This window comes from Bos grunniens, chromosome 21 (genome assembly GCF_055505025.1).
Source record: "Bos grunniens cultivar Pamir isolate PY7600 chromosome 21, Bosgru_T2T1.0, whole genome shotgun sequence".
In the NCBI taxonomy this organism is placed as follows: Eukaryota; Metazoa; Chordata; class Mammalia; order Artiodactyla; family Bovidae; genus Bos; species Bos grunniens.
Genome location: NC_141185.1, coordinates 64888924 through 64912766, shown reverse-complemented (window position 1 = coordinate 64912766; position 23843 = coordinate 64888924). Strand labels below are relative to the sequence as shown.

Here is a 23843-nt window from a genome sequence, read left to right as displayed (position 1 = left end):
CGGGTAGCGGCAGCAACACTGAGGGTGACCCGCTCGGGTCACGGAACCTCTGCCAGCTTGACACGGACTCCTCTGGGGTGATGGAGAGTTCCCCACCCAGGCCTGGCTCTGCGCACCAAGTGGTGACTAGGACTCACGCTCTGCTTTCAGAGGTTCCCACTGGGCACCAAGTGGTGACTAGGACCCATGCTGCGCTTTCAGAGGTTCCCACTGGGCACCCCATGCTGCACTTTCAGAGGTTCCCACTGGGCACCAAGTGGTGAATAGGACCCATGCTGCACTTTCAGAGGTTCCCACCGGAGCAGGAAAAGCAGACAGGTCTGGGAACAGCCCTGCTGGGACACACACAGCCAGGGCTCTGGCACAGGACATTTCCTGAGTTCACGCCCAGCAATTCCAGTTCTTCCGCTTCCGGGCAGGGAGCAGGGACACGACGGCAGTGCCACCGGAGCCTTGTGCGCCAACGGGCCTGGTGGGCCCACTCGTGCGCTGGGAAGGAACAAAGCCACAGAAGGTCCAAGGGGCTGCTGGGCTGTGCTTACTGTCAACATTAAAGAAAATCCTGGAAATAAAAACCCACCATCCCACTTCCTCCCAGAGCTGCTGTCATTTTGCACATTTCCTCTCAATCTTTGCACACAACCATGCGTGATCTTGACGGTTAAACTTTTCTTTCAACTTATTTTTTCTTTGTCTCAAAAGCTCTGAAGAAGTACAAAGAACTGCAACATGGAGTGGTTTTCTTACAAAAGCTGAAAATGAGAAATAAGATGCTATTACTTGACTCACATCAAGCTGGAAAAGTCCCAGGGGAACTTCTTTCAGTGCGTTTTCTGAGAAGTCCACATCCTTCAAGTGGTTCTTCCAAAACACAGCCATTTTGTCTGGTAGAGACTCCAGGGCATTTTTGGATGCTTTGCAACATTTCTAGGAGTATGACAATAAAGAGAATTAATCAGCTTTTTAAAGGCAGGGGTTTCTATGAGAAAGACTTTCCAAATTTAATGTTAAAAATAAGACCATTACAAAAACCTCTGTAATAAATACAATTCAGCTAATTAAGAGGCTACAGACTATTCCTGGGCTTCCCTAGTGGCTCAGCGGTAAAGAACCCACTCCAATATTCTTGCCAGGAAGTCTTCATGGACAGAGGAGCCTGGTGGGCTACAGTCGATGGGGTCAAAAAGAGTCAGACTCGACTGAAGCGACTGAGCACACACGCATGCAGACTCTCCTTGCCCTGTTTTCCTGTCCTTGCTCCAAGGAACGGGTGGGAAAGGTTTCCTGGGGAGACCAAGGTGGCTCGTGGTCTTCTCCCTTCCCCCAGGACACCTGGCCCATTGTCCTTGAAAATAACGGGACGATTCAGGACAGTGTTCTGCAGAGGAGCCTACACCCCACACGCATATATATTTAAACTAGAAATATTAATGTTAGGAATGGAGAATTTCCATATTTTCTGTTAAAAATAACAGCAAGAAAACACAAATATACTTTATGCTGTCCCATCTGTTTTAACAAGCAAACTTGCCAAGAAACAAAACCACCATTTGAAGGGGAGTGCTATGCATGCAGACTACGCCTTCTCTCCTTCATTCTTATTTTATGGTTGTCCTAAGGAATGGCCTCGCGTTTTTGGATAGAACTCGACCCGGGCCATCCCATTTGCAGGCTGTAGCTGTGGAAAGTCTCGTAGGTGCTATGGTGCCGATCTCAAACGCAAAGCCGGAGGGGCTGGCTCTCAGGTGAGTTACCTGCCTGAGACCCTCAGCTGCTAGATGCTGAGTGACAGACACGCTCATCTATAACATGGGACAACTCTGCACAGCGAGGGGAGGAGCACGGTGCACCCTCAGCGCTGTGGGACTGACCGCTTCCTTCACGGTTTCTGACAAGTTACTAACCAAAGGGCAAGCCCAGGCATCTGGAAACGCCTTCAGGTTATTTCTGGAGACGTTTAGACAACTGAGCGATTTGAAAGAATGGAGGAAAAGTGCAGGGAGTTCTGTCAGTTTGTTGTCAGAAACATCAAGCTCCTGTAGCTTCCGTAAACCAATCCAGTTCGTGGCTAGGAGAAAATAAGAGGGATGAATTAGTAAAAAATATATCCCAATCAAGAAGAAAATGTCAAAGTATATCAGGTTACTGATGATGAAACATACCACTCTCTTCTTCAAACAATTTTTCCAAATAGTTTTTTGAAGCCGTCAGTTTTTGAAGTTTTGAGAGATGCAGGAATCCTGGTGGGAGGTGGGACAACTTGTTGCTGGAAATGTCAATTTCAAGTAGCCTATAGTTGGGAAAGAAGGAAGTCAAGGCATCGGAAGCAAGCCGTGGCTGCGTATTTCTCTGTAAACACGTGTCTTCTCCTGGCACAAGGATAAGGAAGCATGGAAACACCAACGTGACTTTTGTTAATTGTGTTGCTGTCACTATGTTGAGTGTAGAAAGAAGACCAGAGCTCTTTGGTCGGCCCGGGTCTCACGCACCAGTAGGGATGTAACCTTTTTCACGTATGTGATAACAGAACAAGCTGGTGTCCTGAAGCTACTGCAAGTCCAGAGAGCCGTGCTTTGTAACCTTTGGACTCTCGGGGGTGCCCCACTTAAGGACCCCCCACTCCATGGCACTTGTTTAATTTTTTGTACGGGGCTTCTTTCTCAAGAGTTACTGCTGACCCTATGCTCTTATCAACATTCTTTTCCTCACTTCACTTAGAGCCTTAGCTTTTGAAATCAGCTCACATCCCATATGGAACGAGGGCTTACAGGCATGATCATCAGTACATCAGGGAAGGGAAGGTCCTTCCCCTCCCCCTGCAGCCTCAGCAGGGGGCTTGGGTGTCTTCCCAAGGCCTCCCAGAAAAAGAGACAGGAGCTGCCCACACTGTCAGACCATGGCCAGAGTCCTGTGCAGTTAACTGCTTCTTGGAGGCCCTGCTCACTTTCCTTGGGAGGTAGGCCAAAAGCCGGGGTGTCTGGGCCCCATTGCTTCCACCAGCCCCCTTCCTCTGATGCCTGCCTGCAAGGACCAAGACTGGGCATTGTGGGCTGGCAGGCCTGCATAGCTGCAAAGAGCAGTGGACACGTGGGTCAGACAAACCACCCTGTCAGAACTCTCTGTGTTCACGTGGACAGCAGGCCGGGACCTTGTGCCCAAGAGCTTGCTAAAGGCACGGACAACTTCCTTCTCTCATTTTAGCTGAAAATCTGTTTTCCAAAGCACCAGCTACAATCAGGGAGCACGCCTGCAGGAAGCAGACGCTGCAGGCAGAGGGTGTGGGGGCAGCCAGGCTCACAGGGCGAGGGCCCCCCACTGGGGCCGCGGGGCAGGAGCCCACCTGGAACAGATGATTTCATCTGATGACTGCACGCTGGGCAGCTCCCCCAGGTGGTTGTCTGAGAGGTTCAGCTTCCGGAGGTTGATGAGGCCCCAGGGGACGACTGAGGGGAGGGACGCCAGGCAGTTGGCAGAAAGATCCAGCTCTGTGATCTGGCAGGAGATGTCGATGAGCCAGTCCAGATCCACCCAGGGCAGCTTGAGGTGGGACCACTTCACACGCAGAGCCTGGGTGTTGGAGAAATGGGCAAAGCACACGCCAGTGATAAACCCAGGGCTCACGCAGACTTGGAATAAAGCAATGGTTTATCCAAGTGTGAGTCTGTCTGCTCATCTCAGCAGAGTCCTGAGAGATCGGGAGCACTGGGAGCACACTGTCACTTGGGGGCACCTGTATCCTCGAGGGGATCTCTGCAGACACAGCAACGTGCTCTCCAGACACGAGAGGGAGCACGTGGGCTTCGCGTCACCTCTGAGAGGGCTGATCACAGCCGGGCGGGACACACAGCAGGAATGGCCCCTGCTTTGTGCAGAAGAGGCCACCCCAACTTGGAGGACCCTCCCCAGCCTGCAGAAGAAGGCGGAGACCCAAACCTGCGTCTTCTCCCTTCAGGGCACTCTTCCCCGTGATTAGGGCAAGAAGCGCCTGCACGTGCTCACACCCTGTGGGGTGCTTTGTGGATGCACCGCTTCCAGAGTGAGCCGCAACACACAGGCAACAGCCAGACCACATGCGAAAAGAAGACTTTGACCCACAACCTGCAGCCTACCTGCAACCACAGCCTACCAGGACACTAATAACCCCTCATCTAAACTGGAAGGAGGGACAAAGCTAGAGAAGTGGTTACTTCTCAGTCGAGTCCGGAGGTTTGGGGCCAACCGTTACAGAAGTTACCCTGTAACTTCCTGGACTGTTACTAGGCGTTGTAGTGAGTCAGGGGTGGGGCCTGGCATTTGGCATTTCCTTCAAGCTCCCAGGTGATGCCAGAGCTGCTGGTCTAAGGAACATACTCTGGGAAGGAAGAGACTGAACTTGACCTAGAGTTTGACTCATTCTATTTAAAGAAATAAAATATAAATTATATGATCCTTTCTTTCAGGTGAGAAAGGTTCTCTAGCCCTAGGCTAAGACAACTGCTATGACTAATTAGGGAAAGTCAAACATGCTCCCCCAACCAGTTATGAAGGATGCCCCCTTCTAGGTCACCACCTCCAGCTTGCCCACCCAACAGCCTCCAGACAGGGCACACCCGACGGCTTGCCCTTGTCCGTGATAAAGCCTCTCCACTCCTCTGACAAAAGGCTAGCGACAGTGGCTGACTCGCTGCCGAAAGCGCTGAATAAATCTCCTTTGCTTTTCTCATTTGGTTGGGTCAGAAAGGCCAGCAGCTTGCTGGCACATGGTGGTAAGTGGGATCTGGTGAAGTGTTCATGAGCAGGGCTTTGCTCTTCTTGATCATCCAAGAATGTGGTTTCTGGGGAAAGGAAATTGGCTCTTTTGGCTAGTTTCTCTAAAGCAGCTGGAAATCCATATCAGAAAATTGGAGAAACAAGAATTAGTGCTTCACTAAAGGGAAAATGTTGCAACTGGGAAAGATACCAATAACGTGAGGTAAGTTCACTTTTAAAATTGGCAGCAGCAGACTCCCTTATCTGGTCACAAGGTGGCGTGTGCGCCTCGTCTTTGTCTCCTTGGCTAACTTGCCAGGACTGGAAAGGCTGGGTCGGCTGTGCCTTCTCAAAGCTCTGGGTTTTGAACCAAGGAGATGGGGGCTCTGTCTCTGCCTGCCTGTCTCTCTCCATTCACCTGGATGGAGAGAGGCGGTGGTACACTGGATTTCAGGTCAACAGAATGGAGTTTTAGTCTCAGTTTTATTTTAGACAAGTCAAGCTTGAGCTGTAGGCCTGTTTTTATTATCATTATTGTTTCCCCCATAATTATTTATCTTGAAAACTTTCAAAACTGCAGAAAGGTTTAACCAGTTCAATGCATATCCATTCATATGCACTTCATCTAGATTCACCAACTGTTAATACGTTGCCACATTTCTTTTTCTTCTTTCTTCCCTCCACACAAACACACACTTCTCATTTTTTGCTGAGTCATCTGAAAGTAACCATGGCACTTCATTCACACCAACGTTATCTCGGAAGAAATGAAATCAGTACAACATTATCAAATCCATACTCCATGTTCAAATATTCCAGAAATGTCTTTTATAACTATTCTGCATCTTGATCCAGGATCTCATCAAAAATCACACACTGCATTTAGTTGTCACGTCTCATTACTTTTCTTGAACCTAGAAGAATCCTCATGACTTTTGCTGTCCTTTTAAACTTTGACACTGTAAGTTTTCAAGTCATTCTAGTTGTTTTGTAGAATATCCCATAATCTGAATTTTGTTTCCTAATGTTTAGATTCAAGTGAAACATTTTTGGCAAGAATCTCAATGTTCATTCCTACTAACTGAACTCCACAAGAGGGCACCTGATGCCATGTTATTTCACTAATGGTGATGCCAAGTCTGATCCTTTGGTTAAGGGATCTGTCCTTTGTAATGCCACATTTTGTGTGTGTGCGTGTGTGAGCATGCTCAGTCATTTCTGACTCTTTGGGACCCCATGGACTGGAGCCCGCCAGGCTCCTCTGTCCATTGAATTTCCAGGGCAAGAATACTGGAGGGGGTTGCCATTTCCTCCTCCAGGGGATCTTCCCAACCCAGGGATCGACTGCAAGTCTCTTGCATCTCCTCCACTGGCAGGCAGACTCTTTACCTCTGTGCCACAAAGTCACACTGTACTCTTTGTGATTAGTGATCTGAGAGGGTGATATTCGGAGACTAGTGAATGCTTTCTGTTCCTACATCAGTTCATCTTGTGGTTTTAGCATCCATTGTTGATCCAAGGTGTCCAGATCGCAGTCTGACTTTCTCTACTCTGCATGGCCCTGTATGTCCATTCAGGTCACCTGAACTGATACGGCAGTCAAACGCAAAGTGAAAAAGAGACTGGGTTTGCTTTTAAATAACAAACCTTAGGTGTCAATTGAAAGTTTTATAAATAAAACTTTGGAAGGGCCATCAAAAATAAATAAAACAACAGGCAAAATTGACATGAACCAATTACGACACAAATCAATCAGACATCCTTGGGGAACCAGCTGAGACTTTGTGTCCCGATGATGGCAACCTCCCTCCTGCATCTCCTCTGTGTCAGCCTCTCTGATCCTGGAGCTGCAGCCTAGAACTGCACAAGGAGCAGGGACTCTGCCTCAGGGACTCGAGCCCTGTGTTTGCCTAACTCACCCCATGTGGGGCCTTGTGCAAGCTGAGTGGGGGTGAGCACTTTTTCAGGCACTGTCGGGCTCAACTCCCTTTTAAGGAAATCGCCTGTGGATTCCGTGCTGCGCTAAGTCAGCCCAAGGGTCGTCTCCATCTCCACTGCCTCTGGAGGCAGTGTGGCCTTCCAGAAGCTGGACTGCAGGCATCTCCAGTGCTAGGCCTCATGTAACCACCTCTGAAGCTCAGCACTGTGCCTAGCGTGCAGCAGGCACTCAAGAAATGTTTGTGTGCTGAAAAGAGTCAAGCCACTGCGACCAACAATCCATCTACTACCGCCTCTAGCCGTATCCACCACTCTAAACTATCAAGGTCTGCTCAAACCCCACAGCCTCCCCCACTGCAGTCCGTCTGCAGAGAACACCTCAACTCCTGCCCCGGACAGCCCTGCACCTCCACAGTCTTCCCCAAACACTCCCCAAATTTCTGGCCCACTGTTTCTCCCAAGACCTCTGCCCACCCTCTGGGTTCCTTTTGGCAGATGGCTTGTGGGGTTAATAATTTGTTCTCGGTAGAAGGTAAAAGAAACCGGGGAATGGGCCAACTCCTAGAACTGAGGATTCAAGACTAAAGGAAAACTTTCAACTAAAGCCCAGAAACTCAGTTCAGTTTAGTTCAGTTGGTCAGTTGTCCATTGAGCATGTGGTAGTTTGACCCTGGGTTAAACAACCAAACAGTCGGTCCAACTCTTTGCAATCCCATGGACTGCAGCACACCAGGCTTCCCTGTCCATCACCAACTCCTGGAGCTTACTCAAACTCACGTCCATTGAGTTCGTGATGCCATCCAACAGTCTCATCCTCTGTCATCCCCTTCTCCTCCTGCCTTCAATCTTGCCCAGCATCAGGGTGTTTTCCAATGAGTCAGTTCTTTGCATCAAGTGGCCAAAGTATTGGAGTTTCAGCTTTAGCATCAGTCCTTCCAAAAAATATTCAGGTCTGATTTCCTTTGGGATGGACTGGTTGAATCTCTTTGCTGTCCATGGGACTCTCAAGAGTCTTTTCCAACACCACAGTTCAAAAGCATCAATTCGTTGGTGCTCAGCTTTCTTTATAGTCCAACTCTCACATCCATACACGACTACTGAAGAAACCATAGCTTTGAATAGACGGACCTTTGTCAACAAAGTAATGTGTCTGCTTCGTATTATGGTGTCTAGGTTGGTCATAGCTTTTCTTTCAAGGAGTAAGCGTCTTTTAATTTCACGGCTGCAATCACCATCTGCAGTGATTTTGGAGCCCCCAAAAATAAAGTCTCTCACTGTTTCCATTATTTCCCCATCTATTTGCCATGAAGTGATGGGACCAGATGCCATGATCTTCGTTTTTTGAATGTTGAGTTTTAAGCCAGCTTTTCACTCTCCTCTTTCACTTTCATTAAGAGGCTCTTTAGTCTTTGCTTTCTGCCATAAGGGTGGTGTCATCTGCACATCTGAGGTTATTGATATTTCTCCCGGCAATCTTGATTACAGCTTGTGCTTCTTCCAGTCCAGTGTTTCTCATGATGTACTCTGCATATAAGTCAAATAAGCAGGGTGACAATATACAGCCTTGACGTACTCCTTTCCCAATTTGGAACCAGGCTGTTGTTCCATGCCCGGTTCTAACTGTTGCTTATTGACCTTCATACAGATTTCTTAGGAGGCAGATAAGATGGTCTGGTATTCCCATCTCTTGAAGACTTTTTCACAGTTTGTTGTGATCCACACAGTCAAAGGCTGTGGCATAGTCAATAAAGCAGAAGTAGGTGTTTTTTCCGGAACTCTTGCTTTTTTGATGATCCAACAGATGTTGGCAATTTGATCTCTGGTTCCTCTGCCTTTTCTAAATCCAGCTTGAACATGTGGAAGTTCATGGTTCACATACTTTTGAAGCCTCGCTTGAGAATTTTAGGCATTACTTTGCTAGCATGTGAGTTGAGTGCAGTTGTGTGGTAATTTGAGCATTCTTTGGCATTGCCTTTTTTTGGGATTGGAATGAAAACTGACCTTTTCCAGTCCTGTGGCCACTGCTGAGTTTTCCAAATTTGCTGGCATATCGAGTGCAGCACTTTCACAGCATCATCTTTTAGAATTTGAAATAGCTCAACTGGAATTCTCTCACCTCTACTATCTTTGTTCATAGTGATGCTTCCTAAGGCCCACTTTGCTTTGCATTCCAGGCTGTCTGGCTCTAGGTGAGTGGTCACACCATCATGATTATCTGGGTCATGAAGATCTTTTTTGTGTAGTTCTTCTGTGTATTCTTGGCACCAGAAACTACCTGTTCATAAATGAACCACAGGATTCAGAAAGTGAACCCAACACTAGAATTCATAGAAAGGTTGTGGGGCCAAGGGATCATGGCCCTGCTGTCAGTAACCAACTGACCAACCTGCCAAAGGGCCACCAAGGTTCTCTGGAGCTGTTGGAAGCACCAGGATGGTGGGCCTGGAGCCAAGAGAGTCTTGCACAAGTTTACAGGAGAGAGAGGTCGCTTTTGATCCTGGGTTTCACAGGGTTACTCAGGGACCCCAGATTTTGCAGGCAGTCTGGCCTCTGCCTTTGCACTCTGTCCTGCCACCACGACAAAGGGGACAGGGTGCTCCCTGGTCTGTTTTCTTTCTCCTGGAGTTCAGAGCCCTCATCCTTTGAGTCATTTAAAGCCTCCTGAACCTGCAAGTCCTTCAGCGAGGGTCTGTGTTATGGCCCCCAGTTAGGCAACAAGGATGCCATCCTGCCTCACAGTCAGCACTTACTTGAGCACTGCCAAGTGCAGGCCAGCCTGCCAGGCACTGTGGCTCTGGATGCTGCAGATGGAACCAAGGCCCAGGGAGTTTATGGCTCAAAGGAAGAGCTGTGTGTACTGACCATGCATCTGGACATCCTAACTCACCAGTTTCTTGGTTTTCATGGACTAAGAGCATATGATGTTAACCACAAAGCCAGGAACGAACACCCGCGAGGAAGCCTCTCTGCTTCTTTGGAGGCATTATTTATCAGAAGTAAATCATCAATAAGAAGTGAGTGGCTGTGTGTGGCACTCAGTAACCTGGACATGAGGAAGGGGAGGAAGCAGATCCTCCCAGTTCCTAAAATTGAGCTTTTTCTAGGTCTAATGCCCACCACAGTTTCTGCAGGGTTGAAATCTGAAACTCAAGCTCAAGCCCTGAGAGAAGCAGTAAAAAGCAGAAGTCTGAAAACATGATGACACGGACACATTCAGAATTCAGACATGCTTGTGAAAAGACTTCTGGGCTGGATGGTGGTTGGAAAAACATGTAAGGTTTCTACCTGGTCTTGGATTAGTCTGAGAACTTTCACCTTCAAAAGTTACTTTCCTTTTGGTGCACAAACATTACAGGGTGTACAAGTATTTCCAAAGCGGCAGTGAGGAAGAAGGAAGGAAAAAGGATGCATAGAAACCTAGCTGGGCAGCCCTCATTACTTATTTGTGTTTAGTGCAGGCAGGACCACAATAAACCAGGTTCTGAGGGAGACAACCTAGCAAATGTATCATTAAACCCATGCACGCTGAACTGCAAAGTCAAAGATAGCTGGCTGTAGAGATCCCAAAATTCAACAGCACCATGGTTAAGGCCACATCACCCTGGAAGAAGCAGACAGACAAAGTGCTATGTTTGTTCTTAAGCATGAGTCCTTTCAATTCTGGACCTAAGTAAAGGAAATACTGATCTCCCAGAAGGCAATGTAGGTGACTTAAGAAACTTGTTTTCCAAGGCCGTGATGGTAACTATGACCAGTTTAAGGAAGACCAGGACACTAGGCTCAGTACAGACAGTGATGTTTGGGAGGACCTCTGCATAAGAAGGTCTTGTCCTGTGATGGAAGCTGTGGTCCAGGAAGGCAATTGCCTGCCTTTGCACACTGCTGCCTGAAGCTTCCATAGATAAATGTCACAGAGATTGAGTCCAAGACTGAGAGCATGCCTTCTTTCATGCTTTTATGTTGGCGCAACCCTTATGGTTGAAGAATATAATGGTTTATGAAGGGCTGAAATTGATAATGCTTTTAGGCTGGCTTTAACCTGAAGAGCTGAGGGGCTGGCAACTGGGCCCTGAGCGGACACAGAGAACTCTGCTCCAGTGCTGGGAGGACGTGCCTCTGCAATCTTGAGCACAGCCCCAGCAGAGCAAGCTCCAATGCTGCCCCCTTCTTAGGTCTCCATGGAACCCACAAAGCAGAATCTGCATCCCTTCTCCTCATATTCTCATCTCACTGTCCCTTGAGGGGACAGATGGGAACTCAATGACAGCAAGGCATGACACAAAAAAGGCAGTCAGTGCAATTAGTCTTTTCAGTCAAGACTAATTGAGTTAAAATTCTCCCCCATGAGTTAAAATGGGGGAGAATGCATAGAATGTTCTAAAATGTATTCATGGACCCTTAGACTACATAGGGCTTCCCTAGTGGCTCAGATGGTAAAGAATCCACCTGCAATACGGGAGACCTGGGTTCAATCCCTGGGTCGGGAAGATCCCCTGGAGCAGGAAATGGCAACCCACTCCAGTACCCTTGCCTGGAAAATCCAATGGACAGATGAGCCTGGTAGGCTACAGTCCATGGTGTCCCGAAGAGTTGGACATGACTGAGCGACTTCACTTTCTTTCTTTCTTTGGACTACACAGAACCTAAGACTTCCTTTTTGTGAGTAAGCACATTCCTGGGTGATGGTTCTTTGTTGAAATAGACAGTAAGACAAGAACTACCTTCTGACTGCGAAGGAGTAGTCAGGGCACCAGACAGCTAAAGGAGTGCAAACCCAATGGATGTAATCAGAAAGGAAGAGACTCACAAAAAGGTCTGAAGAACAAGCCAAAAGAAACCTAAGAACGAAGGTGTCCAGAGCATCAGTCAGCTGCAGAATCTGAAGATAAATCCTAGGCCTCCTGAATGACACCAGTGACTGCAAAAGGGGGTCTGTGCGTGGAGGCCAACAAGTTAGCAGTAAATTTCAAGCCTGCAAGTGTCTTCTGGAGCCCAGACTGTCAGAGGAGGCTCTGTGTGATGGGGAGTCAGCTGGATCAGCGTGCTGGAGACAGCAGCTCTGGCCCAGTCTCCCTGTGCAGGTGAGGGCCATGGCAAGTGAGGACTGACTGACTGCACCCCCAGCCACGGCCTGGAGAACCCTCTGTGCAAGGCTCCCAAGTGCCTGCTCAAGTCCGCGCACCTAGCAGGAACAGGCTCTCAGGAGAGAAGGGGCGTTGAGAGTGGAGGGAGGAGCAGGAGCCTGGACTTGACTGCCTGTCTGCCTGTGTGTGTGAGACCACCACGGAGGCGGACTAGGCCACGGGCAGTGGAGTAACAGCCACAGGATGGTGTCATGGAAGGAGCTGTGTCCCGGCAAAAGATACGCTTCTTTTCAGGTACCTGAAAATAAGCTTATTTGAGTTTGTTTGGAAACAGGGTCTTTATGGAGGTAATCAAGTTAAAATGAGGTCACTAGGGTGGGCCCTAGTGTGACTGGTGTCCTTATGGAAAGGGGAGGTGAGACACAGAGGTGGACACGTGCAGAGGAAAGAAGAGAAGTCAGGGTTGGGGGATGGCATGAGACTAGAGTGATGGGTCTACACACCAAGGAACACCAAGGACTGCCAGTAGCCGCTGGATGCTGGGAAGTGGCAGGGAAGGGTCTTCCGCTGGAGCTGTGACAAGGAGCACAGGTCCTGTCAACACCCTGAGTCAGATGTGCAGCCTACAGAACTTGCGACAATACATTCCTGTTATTCTAAGCCAACTCGTGTTTGCTCCTTTGTTACAGTGGCACTGATACAGAAGGTAACAAGTTAAGTGATGACGGGAGAAGTCAAGACCTGAGAATCCAGAACATTTCATCAACAGAAGCCCACAGATTAAGAAAGGAAATGAAATAAGCAGAGATTCTTAAAAGACACTGCTTATCTTGAGACAAGCAGATTAGAAACACAATAAAAATGTAGGGAAAGGACAGTGAAACCAGTTATTAATTTAGGGAAAAGCCTAGGAGGACTCTATGATGAAAAAGGAGAAATTTGAAAATGACCTGAGGATAACAAAGCGGGTAAGGGAAAGGAGAGAAGAGAAAGGGGAGGATAGCCTAAACTCAGAAGAAAGATTAATTAAATGACTCAGTTATTAAATTAAATGACTTAGTGAGAGAAAAGAAAAATGAAATCAGTTCTGACAAAAGCCTTCCTGCTAAAAATATTGTAAATGTCAGAATTAGTGGTGGTTAGCTGCCAATAAAATTTCAGACAAAGGAAAAAAAAAGGGAAACATAACCAAGGAAGCCAGATCAATGCAAAACGTAAGCACAAAAATAACTTATAAACAATCCTGCAGTGGCATTTTAAACAGTCAACACGGAACAGTCTGATGCCTAGTAGGGCACACTCAAACCTGAACCCTGTAGGAGAACCTTCTGGAAGTTGAGCTGTGATGGCATGATAATACCTTCCTGGTAACTCTTTGCAAGGCATACACAGAACTTTTTCAAATGACCCTCATAGTAACCCTGTAAGCTCAGGTACAATTTGCATATTAACAGCCTCAGTGAGGAAATTGTTTGAAGGTAGGAGAACCAGGATCACAGTTCACATCAGGAGCCTAATGTTCTCTTCCCACTGACGGCGTTCAGTCACAAGGCCATGAAATAGCTGACATGATTTCAAAGGCATTAGGAGAGATAATCAAGGTGCCTCAGTGATGGTAAAGCCCCAAAATACATCATGCTAAATCTCTGGGTTCCAACCCAGGACAAATTCATGAAAAACAAACTCATGAAAATTTTAGAAAAATATTAGCAGAATATGATAGGTCTCATATGCAAAAAAATGAATAGAGAATTATAAGATTACACATAAGAATGGGAGTAGGGGCCAGGAGACCAAACTCTTTTCTCAAATCAGTATGAACTTGCACATAAATTGCTAACATTCTGAGTAAGAAACAAAAGTAAAAGGAAAAAAGGGAAAAGGCAAGCCTCCTGCATATCTTATTGCTGAACAAAGGCAAAGTAAAGGTAAAAATCAATGATGAAATCAGAATTGAAAGGTATCCAATTATTTGGACACTAAAAATGTCCTTTCAAATAATGCTTGGGTAGGAGCAAAAATAGCTTCCCTGGTGGCTCAGATGGTAAAGAATCTGCCTGCAAAGCAGGAGACCCGGGTTCCATTCCTGGGTGGGGAAGACCCCTGGAGAAGGGAATGGCAACCCATTCCAGTATTCTTGCCTGGAGAATTCATGGACAGAGGAGCCTGGTGGGCTACAGTCCATGGGATTGCAAAGAGCTGGACATGACTGAACAACTAACACCACCACAGGAGAGAAAAACCAATTCACATGAGTAGAATATATTTTTAGACCAACAAAAGCATCACAAGTAATGGGGACAAAAACTCTGATAACGGTTATCAAAAGGAAAAAGTAAAGCGTCACAAACTAGCCCTGCCCTGCTTAGAATGGAAAGCTAAAAGAAAGTGGGGAAATGAAATTAGAGTAAAAATAGAAAAACCAAAATGAAATAAAAACAAGGAAGTTGCAAATAAAACCAATTTTAAAACAATTTGAAAATAATAAAGTTGATAATCAATGACTAAATTAAAAATAAAAGTACCTTAATAATCTAAGAATAAAAATGACAATCGATCAACCACTGGAAAATAATGTTTAAGTTATGGGAGATGTCCTCAGCCAGAGCTAAAAAAACAAATAATGATATTGAAATGCAAGATTTACTTCTAAAATAAAAAGTTCTCAAAGTGATACAGTGAGAGAAAAAACAAAATAATGTATATGAGACAAACAAGGAAAATAACTAAAGGATCACTCTCCAAAGGCTCCTAATTCAATATAGCTCTTTTTCAATCCAGTCTTTCAAAGAACTAATTGTCTCTGTGTTGTATACATGGTTCCTTAACAGAAGACTCACTTCGTTTTATGAGTAAAACCAATTATTCTTCAAGAGCCATTAAAATTCTAAGTCAACTACATGTAGACCTATGGATGCAAAAACTGGAACAAAATTTTCTCTAATGGAAATCAACAACTGAACTCAAAGGTTTCAGTTCTCCAACCGAGCAGGAGCTATACCAAGAAAAAAGCACAGTGGTAACTTCTGGAAAACCATCAAGCACATTTTGTTAAAGAAAAGTGGTCCTCTTTGAATCATCTAAATGCCAAAACATATTAAAATTTATTATTTTTTCTTCACTAAAATTCTTAAAATAGGTAAACAAGGTCTGCTTTTAAATCAACATTGTGCTTTTCTCCCTGTAGTATTTCGGTCATTCCTTTTAAAAACAGGAAATTTACCAAAAAATCTTCCTTCCAACTTAAGAATTTTGCCAATAGCAATTTGAGAGAAAGAAAAAAGAAGGAAATAAAAATACTATCTCTGCAATTACTACCCTATTAAAGTTACTGTTTGAGAGAACTCTGTTTCCTCAATTTTTAAATAAAGACAATTTCTACCTCATAGATTTGTATAGATGATTAAAGTAGAATGTTTTGCAAAGTACTTTGTTAGCCATGAAGTCCTTTGCAAACAGAAGGTTGCTACATGTGTAAAAATTTATCCATCCGTCTATTTACCTGTCCATCCATGCATCCGTCCAGGGAGCCCACCCATCCATCTACCCACCTACCTATGTTCCATCCATCCATCTAAGCAACCATCTACTCACCCTGTTCCAGGCCCTACACTGAGAGGCAAATACAGGGTGAGCAAATTCTTGCTTTGGAGAAACTTCCAGTTAAATGGGGGAATTGACATTAAACAAGAATATCACCCAAACAGACAACCCCGAATTTTAAGTGCTATGAATAAGAGGGAAGGGAGCTCTAGGAGAAGGAAGAGGGATGTGACCCAGCCTGTGGGCTAGGGGAGCCCTTCCCGGGCCTGGGGCTGAGGTGTGGCGAGCTGGCAGGGCGGCGTGGTGCAGAGCGTGGGCAGGGCACTGTCCCTGCTGGGCAGTGTCCACCTTTGGGTAAAGCACACCCGCTGCAGTTCCCCTGCTGCTGGTTAGTGGGGGTTTTCTCCTACTTTCTTATAAATAACCGTGCTTTGAGCAGTGCAGTTGTGGCAATTACTTTTTTTTTCCTTTTGAGTTATGTCCTAGAGGTATCTTTCATAAAGGAAATACCAAATTCAGAGCTGTTCTCTGCGAGAAAAGCACTTTATAGCTTTTGTCACATGATGCCAATTACTTTCCCCACATATGGAACCAATTTATATTGCCAGCAGCAAGGCTTTGGTGTCCCTTTCTCTTTGACGCTGCCAAGTGTCTTACTCAGCATTTATATTTATTTTTGTGAGTTTAACAGGTATGTGACAGCATTTTCTGTAGTTTCCAATAAAGTTGTATGTGCTTCCATGCCACGATTTACTGTCTGTGTTTTCTCTTATGTAAATTAACCATTCATTTCTCAGAACTTCTTACCCAAGGCCATTTGTATGCAATATGACCACGGCTCTGGCTTGGGCACTGCAGACTACTAAGCATCTCATAGATGATCTATAAACATGGACTGAATTAAACTCAATTATCAATTGACATATACCTGTATCAATTCTTTTGGATTTCAGTTTCTGTCGGTTCTTTTTTCTCAAGTACCTTCTAATGTTTTTCTTTTTAATATTTCTTTAAAAGTTATATTTTACTATACTAGTGTACTATAGTAAAAATATATCTTACTATATTACTACATTTTACTATAATTGATTTTAATATATATCATTTATCTTATTTGTGACTATACATCTTGACATACCTTTAAAGTTTTGAAATGTAATCATTTTCTTTTATAACTGGAATAAATGTGCTTTTAAAATATATTCTAATGAGTTTCCAATGCTTAACTTTTACCTGTCTGGAATTAATCTGCATAATTATGAATGTACTTGTCTATGGCCACCTGATGAGAAGAGACAACTCATTGGAAAAGACCATGATGCTGAAAAAGATTGAGAGCAGAAGGAGAAGGGGGCAACAGAGGGTGAGATGGGTGGATGGCATCACTGACTCAATGGACATGAGTTTGAGCAAGCTCCGGGAGACAGTGAAGAACAGGGAAGCCTGGCAGGCTGCAGTCCATGGGGTCGCAGAGTTGGACATGACTTAGGGACTGAACAACAATGCTGATATCCAATAGTTTCAATGACATTTCTTTTTCTTCTCTTATTCTTTCCTTATTGTGTTTTCTGCTGCTGCTGCTGCTAAGTCGCTTCAGTCATGTCCAACTCTATGTGACCCCACAGACAGCAGCCCATCAGGCTCCGCCATCCCTGGGATTCTCCAGGTAAGAACACTGGAGTGGGCTGCCATTTCCTTCTCCAATTGCGTTTTCTAGTTTGTCACATATTCCAAATAATAGTATTTCTGTATCTCTATGAATCATTTTCTCCATTGTAAATTAAATGCAAGTGGTTTGTATAACTGCTGGTTTGTGTTATGTTTGATGATCCATTAGGGAGGTTCCATTAGGGACGCCCAGCATGAACACCTGCCTGGAAGGTTACAGGGTTCCCTGGCTCACCTGTTCTCTGTGACCCTCACTGTCTGTTCTCCAGTTCTAGGAAGCACTCACCGTGCGGACAGCATCACAGTGGCAAGTTTATTCCATAGGGAAAGCATATGAACAGGGCATGAGGGTGGAGAAAGCTGTGGCATTCGGAAACTAGAGAAAACAGACACGTGCAGGATCATCGGCTGAATTCCAGGGCACGGAAAAGCGGAGCTTACTTCAGAGGCCATGACCGTTCTGAGTTTGATCTCATATTTAGTAACTCTCACAGGGCAGGTGAGGTGATGAAGAGGCAGACTAGCCAGTGGTGAAGAGGCAGAACCGTGCATATTCAGGCTGCCCCCGCGTTGCTGCGTACCCGCTAGGCGGGCCACACCGCCCGCCCTGCCCAAGGAGGCTGCGAGGAGCCGAAAAGGCGCGCGGTACAAATGCAGAGATGCCCTGGAGAGTTCACAGTTCTCGGGTAAGACCCTGACACCAAACCCCAGGCCTAACTGGGGCAAGGATGCGCCCCAGAAGCATTACCTCCCCCAGCACCAGCGGCCCTCGGTCAGCTGTTCATGGCGGCTAGAGCAGAGCTGAGCAGCTGGCCCTGCAGCGGGGGTGCCCCTTCGAGCGCCCGCGTGTGCGTCCTGGGACACTCCAGACCGCCCTGATGCCTGAGAAGGGCGGCCTCAGCTCCCCAGTGCAGCCAGGCCCTTTGTGCTCGGGCACAGACACCAGCATCTGGATGGCCGGCCACCAGCAATGTGCAGGGTGCATCATAAGCCAGAGCTGCTCCAAAGTGCCAGCAGTAATAATGACAGTGTAGTAAGTGCAATGAATGATCCTCTCTAGGTTCACTATCAGATCTGACATTATTAGAGACTTCTAAAGAAAATTAGTAAGTTCCCAACTGGGTAGTTAAAAAAATTTCAGTTCTAATCCACTTACTCCAGCACTCAAACCAGCCCAGCAAGCCCTCCAGCTTCTCACTGCTGAATGGGACAAACACCGTGCCAAGTCCAGGCCCTGCCTTGGCCTCCTGGCATTTGTTTCTTTCTGGCCATGCCAACACCAAAGTGTTATTTCTCATGGCAACAAAGCAAACACTGACAGAATGGTCACCACGAACACAGGCCAGCTCATTAAACATCCAGGCAAGGGTTTGGGCGACTTTCCAGAGGGGCACCGGGGAGCCAGAGCTAGGAATGATTTTGGTCAGATTTGACTTGGCTTCACTTTTGCTCTTTGAAAAATGCATCTAGACCATGTGATGCAGGCTCCTAGACTTTCCTTTCCAAACACCATCAAAACCTTAACTGCCCGCTGACAGTGGAAAATCAATGTGGGCTTCTCGGCCCTTCCCGATTGCCGGCAGAAATAGATTCTGGCAGCCTGAGAACTAGGCTGGGCCTGACACAGAGGCGTGGGGAACCTCAACCAGCCATGGCTTCCACAGAGGCAGCAATTCCATTAAAAAATACCAACTGGCTGGTGGGGAAGGCAAAGCACAAAAACAGAAGAAAACAAGATGACTGCTTTAGCAAGGTCACTGCCATGAATGGCCAGGAAGACAGGGAGTTTTCAGGCTGTGTACACATAGCAGCCAAGTACCCTTTTGACGCCGAAGCCTTAGTCCAATATTCTAAACCCCAAATGCCAGTTCAATCCCCCTGCACACCTGGGAAGGTCAGGGCACTTACCTCTGGCTCCCGAGTCATCATTCTTGAGGCTGGACCCCCCCCCCCCACACTAACCCCCTCTCTTCTGCTGGCAGCACAGAAGGAAAGTGCTGTCATAGGTCAGCGATCCGAGCAGCCAAATGCACCTAATGCAAGGCACTTGAGTGTGAAATTCACTTGAATAATAATAATTAAAAAAACACCACCCTCTTTGGGGAAGCACAGAGAGTCCTTATGACTCAGGCTGTACTGTAATTTCATTTTCTATTCCTATGCTACCCAAGAGAGCCAAGGAGAAGAAAAGCAACTGCGTCTTGTCTTTGCGTTCTCATTTACAGAATGCAATAATCACGTGCACGCTGTATCCCTGCCCTGGCAAATTAGCAGGAATTACTGGTTGAAAATATCACAGACACAGATCTCAACCATTTCTGCTTTTAACCTTAAACCAAAAAAATGAAAGTTACCAGGTGCATCTTAGAGTCACTTGGGAACTTTCTAAAAAATACTGATTCAGGTCTCATCCTACAGATTCGGATTTAGGTAGTGTAAAATGTGGCCTGCACATTGTGATTTTTAAAAGCCACCAGGGACTCCAATTACAGAAAAGTGCAAGAACCACTGATCTACATGAAAGACCTGAGGGGTACACTGCAGGGATCATGAAATGAGAAAATCCCCAAGTTACAAAGATTCAGATTCTGGTCTCAGCATCCCTGTTTAATATTTTCTGTTCTCAGACAAGTAACAGAATGTCTCTAAACCTCAATATTTCCATCTGGTAAACAAATTCTATTTCTTGCAGTTCTTACTGAAGTGTTATATGGTTCAAATATGATAAGAAAGTGCTAGGAAAAACACTAAACACTATACACATGTAAGGGTTAGATGATCATTATTTCCTTTTGCAACCTGAAGCTGATGTTTAGTGTTTATTGAGACTTATTATGTGCCAGGCCTTGGGCTAAGTGCACAGCTGGCTTCCAAGGTAGATACTATAACTACCTCTGTTTATAACTGAGACTAGCCAAGGTACAGACAGGTAAGAAGGTGTGGAAAACAGAATATCAGTGTTCTCTAGAAACTCGCAAATCAGAAATGATTAGAAAAAGGTAAAAAGGGATCCCTGGTGCTCCAGTAGCTAAGACTCTGAGCTCCCAATGCAGAGGGCCTGGGTTTGGTTCCTGGTCAAGGAACTAGATCCCTCATGCCACAAATAAGGACCAAAGATCTCTTGTGTCACAACTAAGACCCTAAGCAGCCAAATAAATAAGTAAATAAATACTAAGAAAAGAAAAAGGTAAAAAGGAAATGTTGCTGTTCAGTCGCTGAGTCATGTCTGACTCTTTGTGACCCCGTGCTCTGTAGCACACCAGGCTCCTGCGTCCTCCACTATCTCCCAGTTTGCTAAAATTCATGTCCAATGAGTCGGTGATACTGTTTAACCATTTTATCCTCTGCCACACCCTTCTTCTCCTGCCCTCAATCTTTCCCAGCAATGGGGGCTCTTTGCATCAGGTGGCCAAAGTATTGGAGTTTCAGCTTCAGCATCAGTCTTTCCAATGAATATTCAGGGTTGATTTTCTTTAGGACTGACTGGTTTGATTTCCTTGTTGTCAAAGGGATTCTCAAGAGTCTTCTCCAGCACCACAATTTGAAAGCATCAATTATTTGGCACTCAGCCCTCCTTATGGTCCAACTTTCACATCTGTACATGACTACTGGAAAAACCATAGCTTTGACTATATGGACTTTTGTAAGCAAAGTGATGTCTGTACTTTTTTTCTTTCTTTATGTGTATATATATATATATATATACACACACACACACATATAAACACATATATATATACATATATACACATATACACATATATACAAGCTGGAATCAAGATTGCCGGAGGAAATACCAATAACCTCAGATATGCAAATGAAAGTGAAGTGAAAATGAAAGTCACTCAGTCATGTCTATTTTACTCCATGGACTATACAGTCCATGGAATTCTCCAGGCCAGAATACTAGAGTGGGTAGCCCTTCCCTTCTCCAGAAGATCTTCCCAACCCAGGGATCAAACCCAGGTCTCTTGCATTACAGACAAATTCTTTACCAGCTGAACCACCAGGGAAGCCCAAGAATCCTGGAGTGGGTAGCTTATCCCTTCTCCAGCAGAGCTTCCTGACCCAGTAATCGAACTGGGGTCTCCTACATTGCAAGCGGATTCTTTACCAATTAAGCTATCAGGGAAGCCCTAATGGCAGAAAATGAAGAGGAACTAAAGAGCCTCTTAATGAAGGTGAAAGAGGAGAGTGAAAAAGCTGGCTTAAAACTCAACATTAAAAAAACTAAGATCATGGCATCTGGTTCCATCACTTCATGGTAAATAGATGGGGAAAAAATGGAAACAATGACAGATTTTATTTTCTTGGGCTCCAAAATCACTGTGGACATTGACTGCAGCCATGAAATTAAAAGATGCTTGCTCCTTAGAAGTAAAGTTACGACAAACTTAGAATATTAAAAAGCAGAGACATCACTTTGTTGACAAACGTCCATATGGTCAAAGCTAGTCATGTATGGATGTAAGAGTTGGACCATAAAGAAAGCTGAGTGCTGAAGAATTGATGCTTTTGAACTGTGGTGCTGGAGAAGACTCCTGAGAGTCCCGTGGACAGTGAGGAGATCAAACTCATCAATCCTAAAGGAAATCAATCCTGAATAGCCATTGGAAGGACTGATCCTGAAGCTGAAGCTCCAACACCTTGGCCACCTGATAGGAAGAACTGACTCTGGAAAAGACCCTGATGCTGGGAAAGACTGAAGGCAGAGGAGAAGGGGACAGCAGAGGATGAGATGGTTGGATGGCATCGTTGACTCAATGGACATAGGTTTGAGCACACTCTGGGAGATAGTGGGGGACAGGGAGGCCTGGCATACTGCAATCTATGGGGTTGCACAGTCGGATATGACTGAGTGAACAACAACAAAATAGTTGACTTACAATGTTTCAGGTACGCAGGAAGGTGGCTCATTTATACATATACACATATATTATTTTTGAGATTATTTTCCATTATAGGTTATTACAAGATACTAAGTATAGTTCCCTGTGCTATACAGTAAACCTTTGTTTCTTGTTCTATATCTATTTTAACTTAGAAATCTAGCATTTTAGTCATACTAAGGCAAACAAGTGGAATCAAAATGTCATAAATTTTTTAGTTAGGCAAAAATTCATGTTTCCTAAAATATATATATTATACATACAATTTATATATATGTATACAAAAGTTTTTCTGCAATGCTTTATAAAGACTTGAGAAAGAACATAAAAAAAGAGAGATGGAGAAATTGAAAAACATAAAATGAAATGGCAGTACTTAATATGAAATAGAAAAAGTGAAACAAACTGCATAAAAGATCATCATAGTCCAGTTGTTTTTAAACATGGCTCCTCATTAGAGATATATCTGGCACTCTGGAGGAAAAAAGCAATACTTGGGCCTTTGTATTTTTTAAAAAAATTCCAAGAAAATTCTGATATGAATCTGGGTTTTAAAAAGAGATTACAGGTTTTGCTATTAAGTGGTAATTTTGGTGATACAAAATTCTATTACTTTTCTGTTGACCAATCATGATACAATGGTATTTAATGAATAATAGTTACATAATCACAATAGTAAAAGATGTTTATCAGTTTCACAATCAATAGCCAGACGAAAAGTAAAAGATAATTATAACTGCATGCCATAATGGGAACATGACTAACCTAACAATATAAAATAATCACACACAATTTGGCAGTGGGGGGGGGGGCGGTCAAGGAGAGTGCTGTGGTCAGCAGAAGTGCATACATGTATATTTCCATCCGCTCAGCCAGTCTATGTCTTTTGGTTGGTACATTTAATCCATTTCCATTTAAGGTAATTATCGATATGAATGATCCTATTACCATTTTCTTAATTGTTCTGGGCTTATTTTCTGTAGGTCTTTTCCCTCTCCTGTGCTTTCTGCCTAGGGAAGTTCTTTCAGCATTTGTTGTAAAGTTGGTTTGGTGTTGCTGAATTCTCTTAAATTTTGCTTGTCTGTAAAACTTTAGATTTCTCCATCAAATCTGAAGGAGAGTCTTGCTGGGTAGTCTTTCTTGGTTGCAGGTTCTTCCCTTTCATCACTTTAAATGTATCGTGCCATTCCCTTCTGGCTTGTAGAGTTTCTGTTGAGAAATCAACTGATAACCTGATGGGAGTTCCCTTGTATGCTATTTGTCATTTTCTCTTTGTTGCTTTTAATGTTTTATGTTCATCTTTAATGTTTGTCAGCTTGATTACCATGTTTCTCAGTGTGTTCTTCCTTGGGTTTCTCTTTCCTGGGACTCTGTGCTTCCTGGACTTGGCTGACTATTTCCTTTCCCATGTTCAGGAAGTTTTCTTCAGCTATGGGTGGGCAATAGTCCTTGTGATCGCAAAGAGTCGGACACAACTTAGCGACTAACACGTAACACTTTCAGAGGTCTGTTACGCTGTCTTCATTCTCTTTCATTCTTTCTCCTATATTTTGTTCTGCAGCAGTGATTTCCACCATTCTGTCCTCCAGGTCACTTAACTGTTCTTCTGCCTCAAATATTCTGCCATTGATTCCTTCTAGCTCATCTTTGTATGTTCTTTAGCTCTTCTAGCTCTTTGGCAAACACTTCTTGCGTCTTCTTCATTCTGTTTCTGAGATAACCTTCACTATCATTATTCTGAATTCTTTGTCTGAATGGCTGCATATCTCCACTTCAGTTAGTTGCTTTTTTTTGGGGGGGTGGGTTATATTGTCCCTTCATCTGGGACATACATCATTCTATGCTATTTCATCCTGATTAACTTTCTGTAAGGTGGTTTTTATTCTAGCTGCTGTGGGACTGTGGTTCTTCTTGTTTCTTCTGTCTGCCCTCTGGTAGATGAATCTAAGAGGCTTCTGTCGGCTTCTTGATGGGAGGGCCAGGGTGGGAAAAA

The 23843-nt window shown here is 44.8% G+C and overlaps 1 protein-coding gene across 8 annotated transcripts in view; it reads right to left on the bottom strand.

Moving 5' to 3' along the window:
- LRRK1 (leucine rich repeat kinase 1) overlaps window positions 1-23843 on the bottom strand; it is a 135928-nt gene that overhangs the window by 45028 nt on the left and 67057 nt on the right. For 7 of the 8 annotated variants that reach the window (XM_086364892.1, XM_086364890.1, XM_086364888.1 and 4 more), the window contains 4 exons: window positions 3341-3567; window positions 2163-2290; window positions 1905-2068; window positions 790-927 (listed from right to left, as the gene is read on the bottom strand). In XM_086364892.1, coding sequence (XP_086221018.1) covers window positions 790-927; window positions 1905-2068; window positions 2163-2290; window positions 3341-3567 — 657 coding nt within the window. Of the gene's footprint in view, window positions 1-789; window positions 928-1904; window positions 2069-2162; window positions 2291-3340; window positions 3568-18869; window positions 19044-23843 lie in introns of those variants that run through there. The other variant, XM_086364894.1, reaches the window with a different exon arrangement.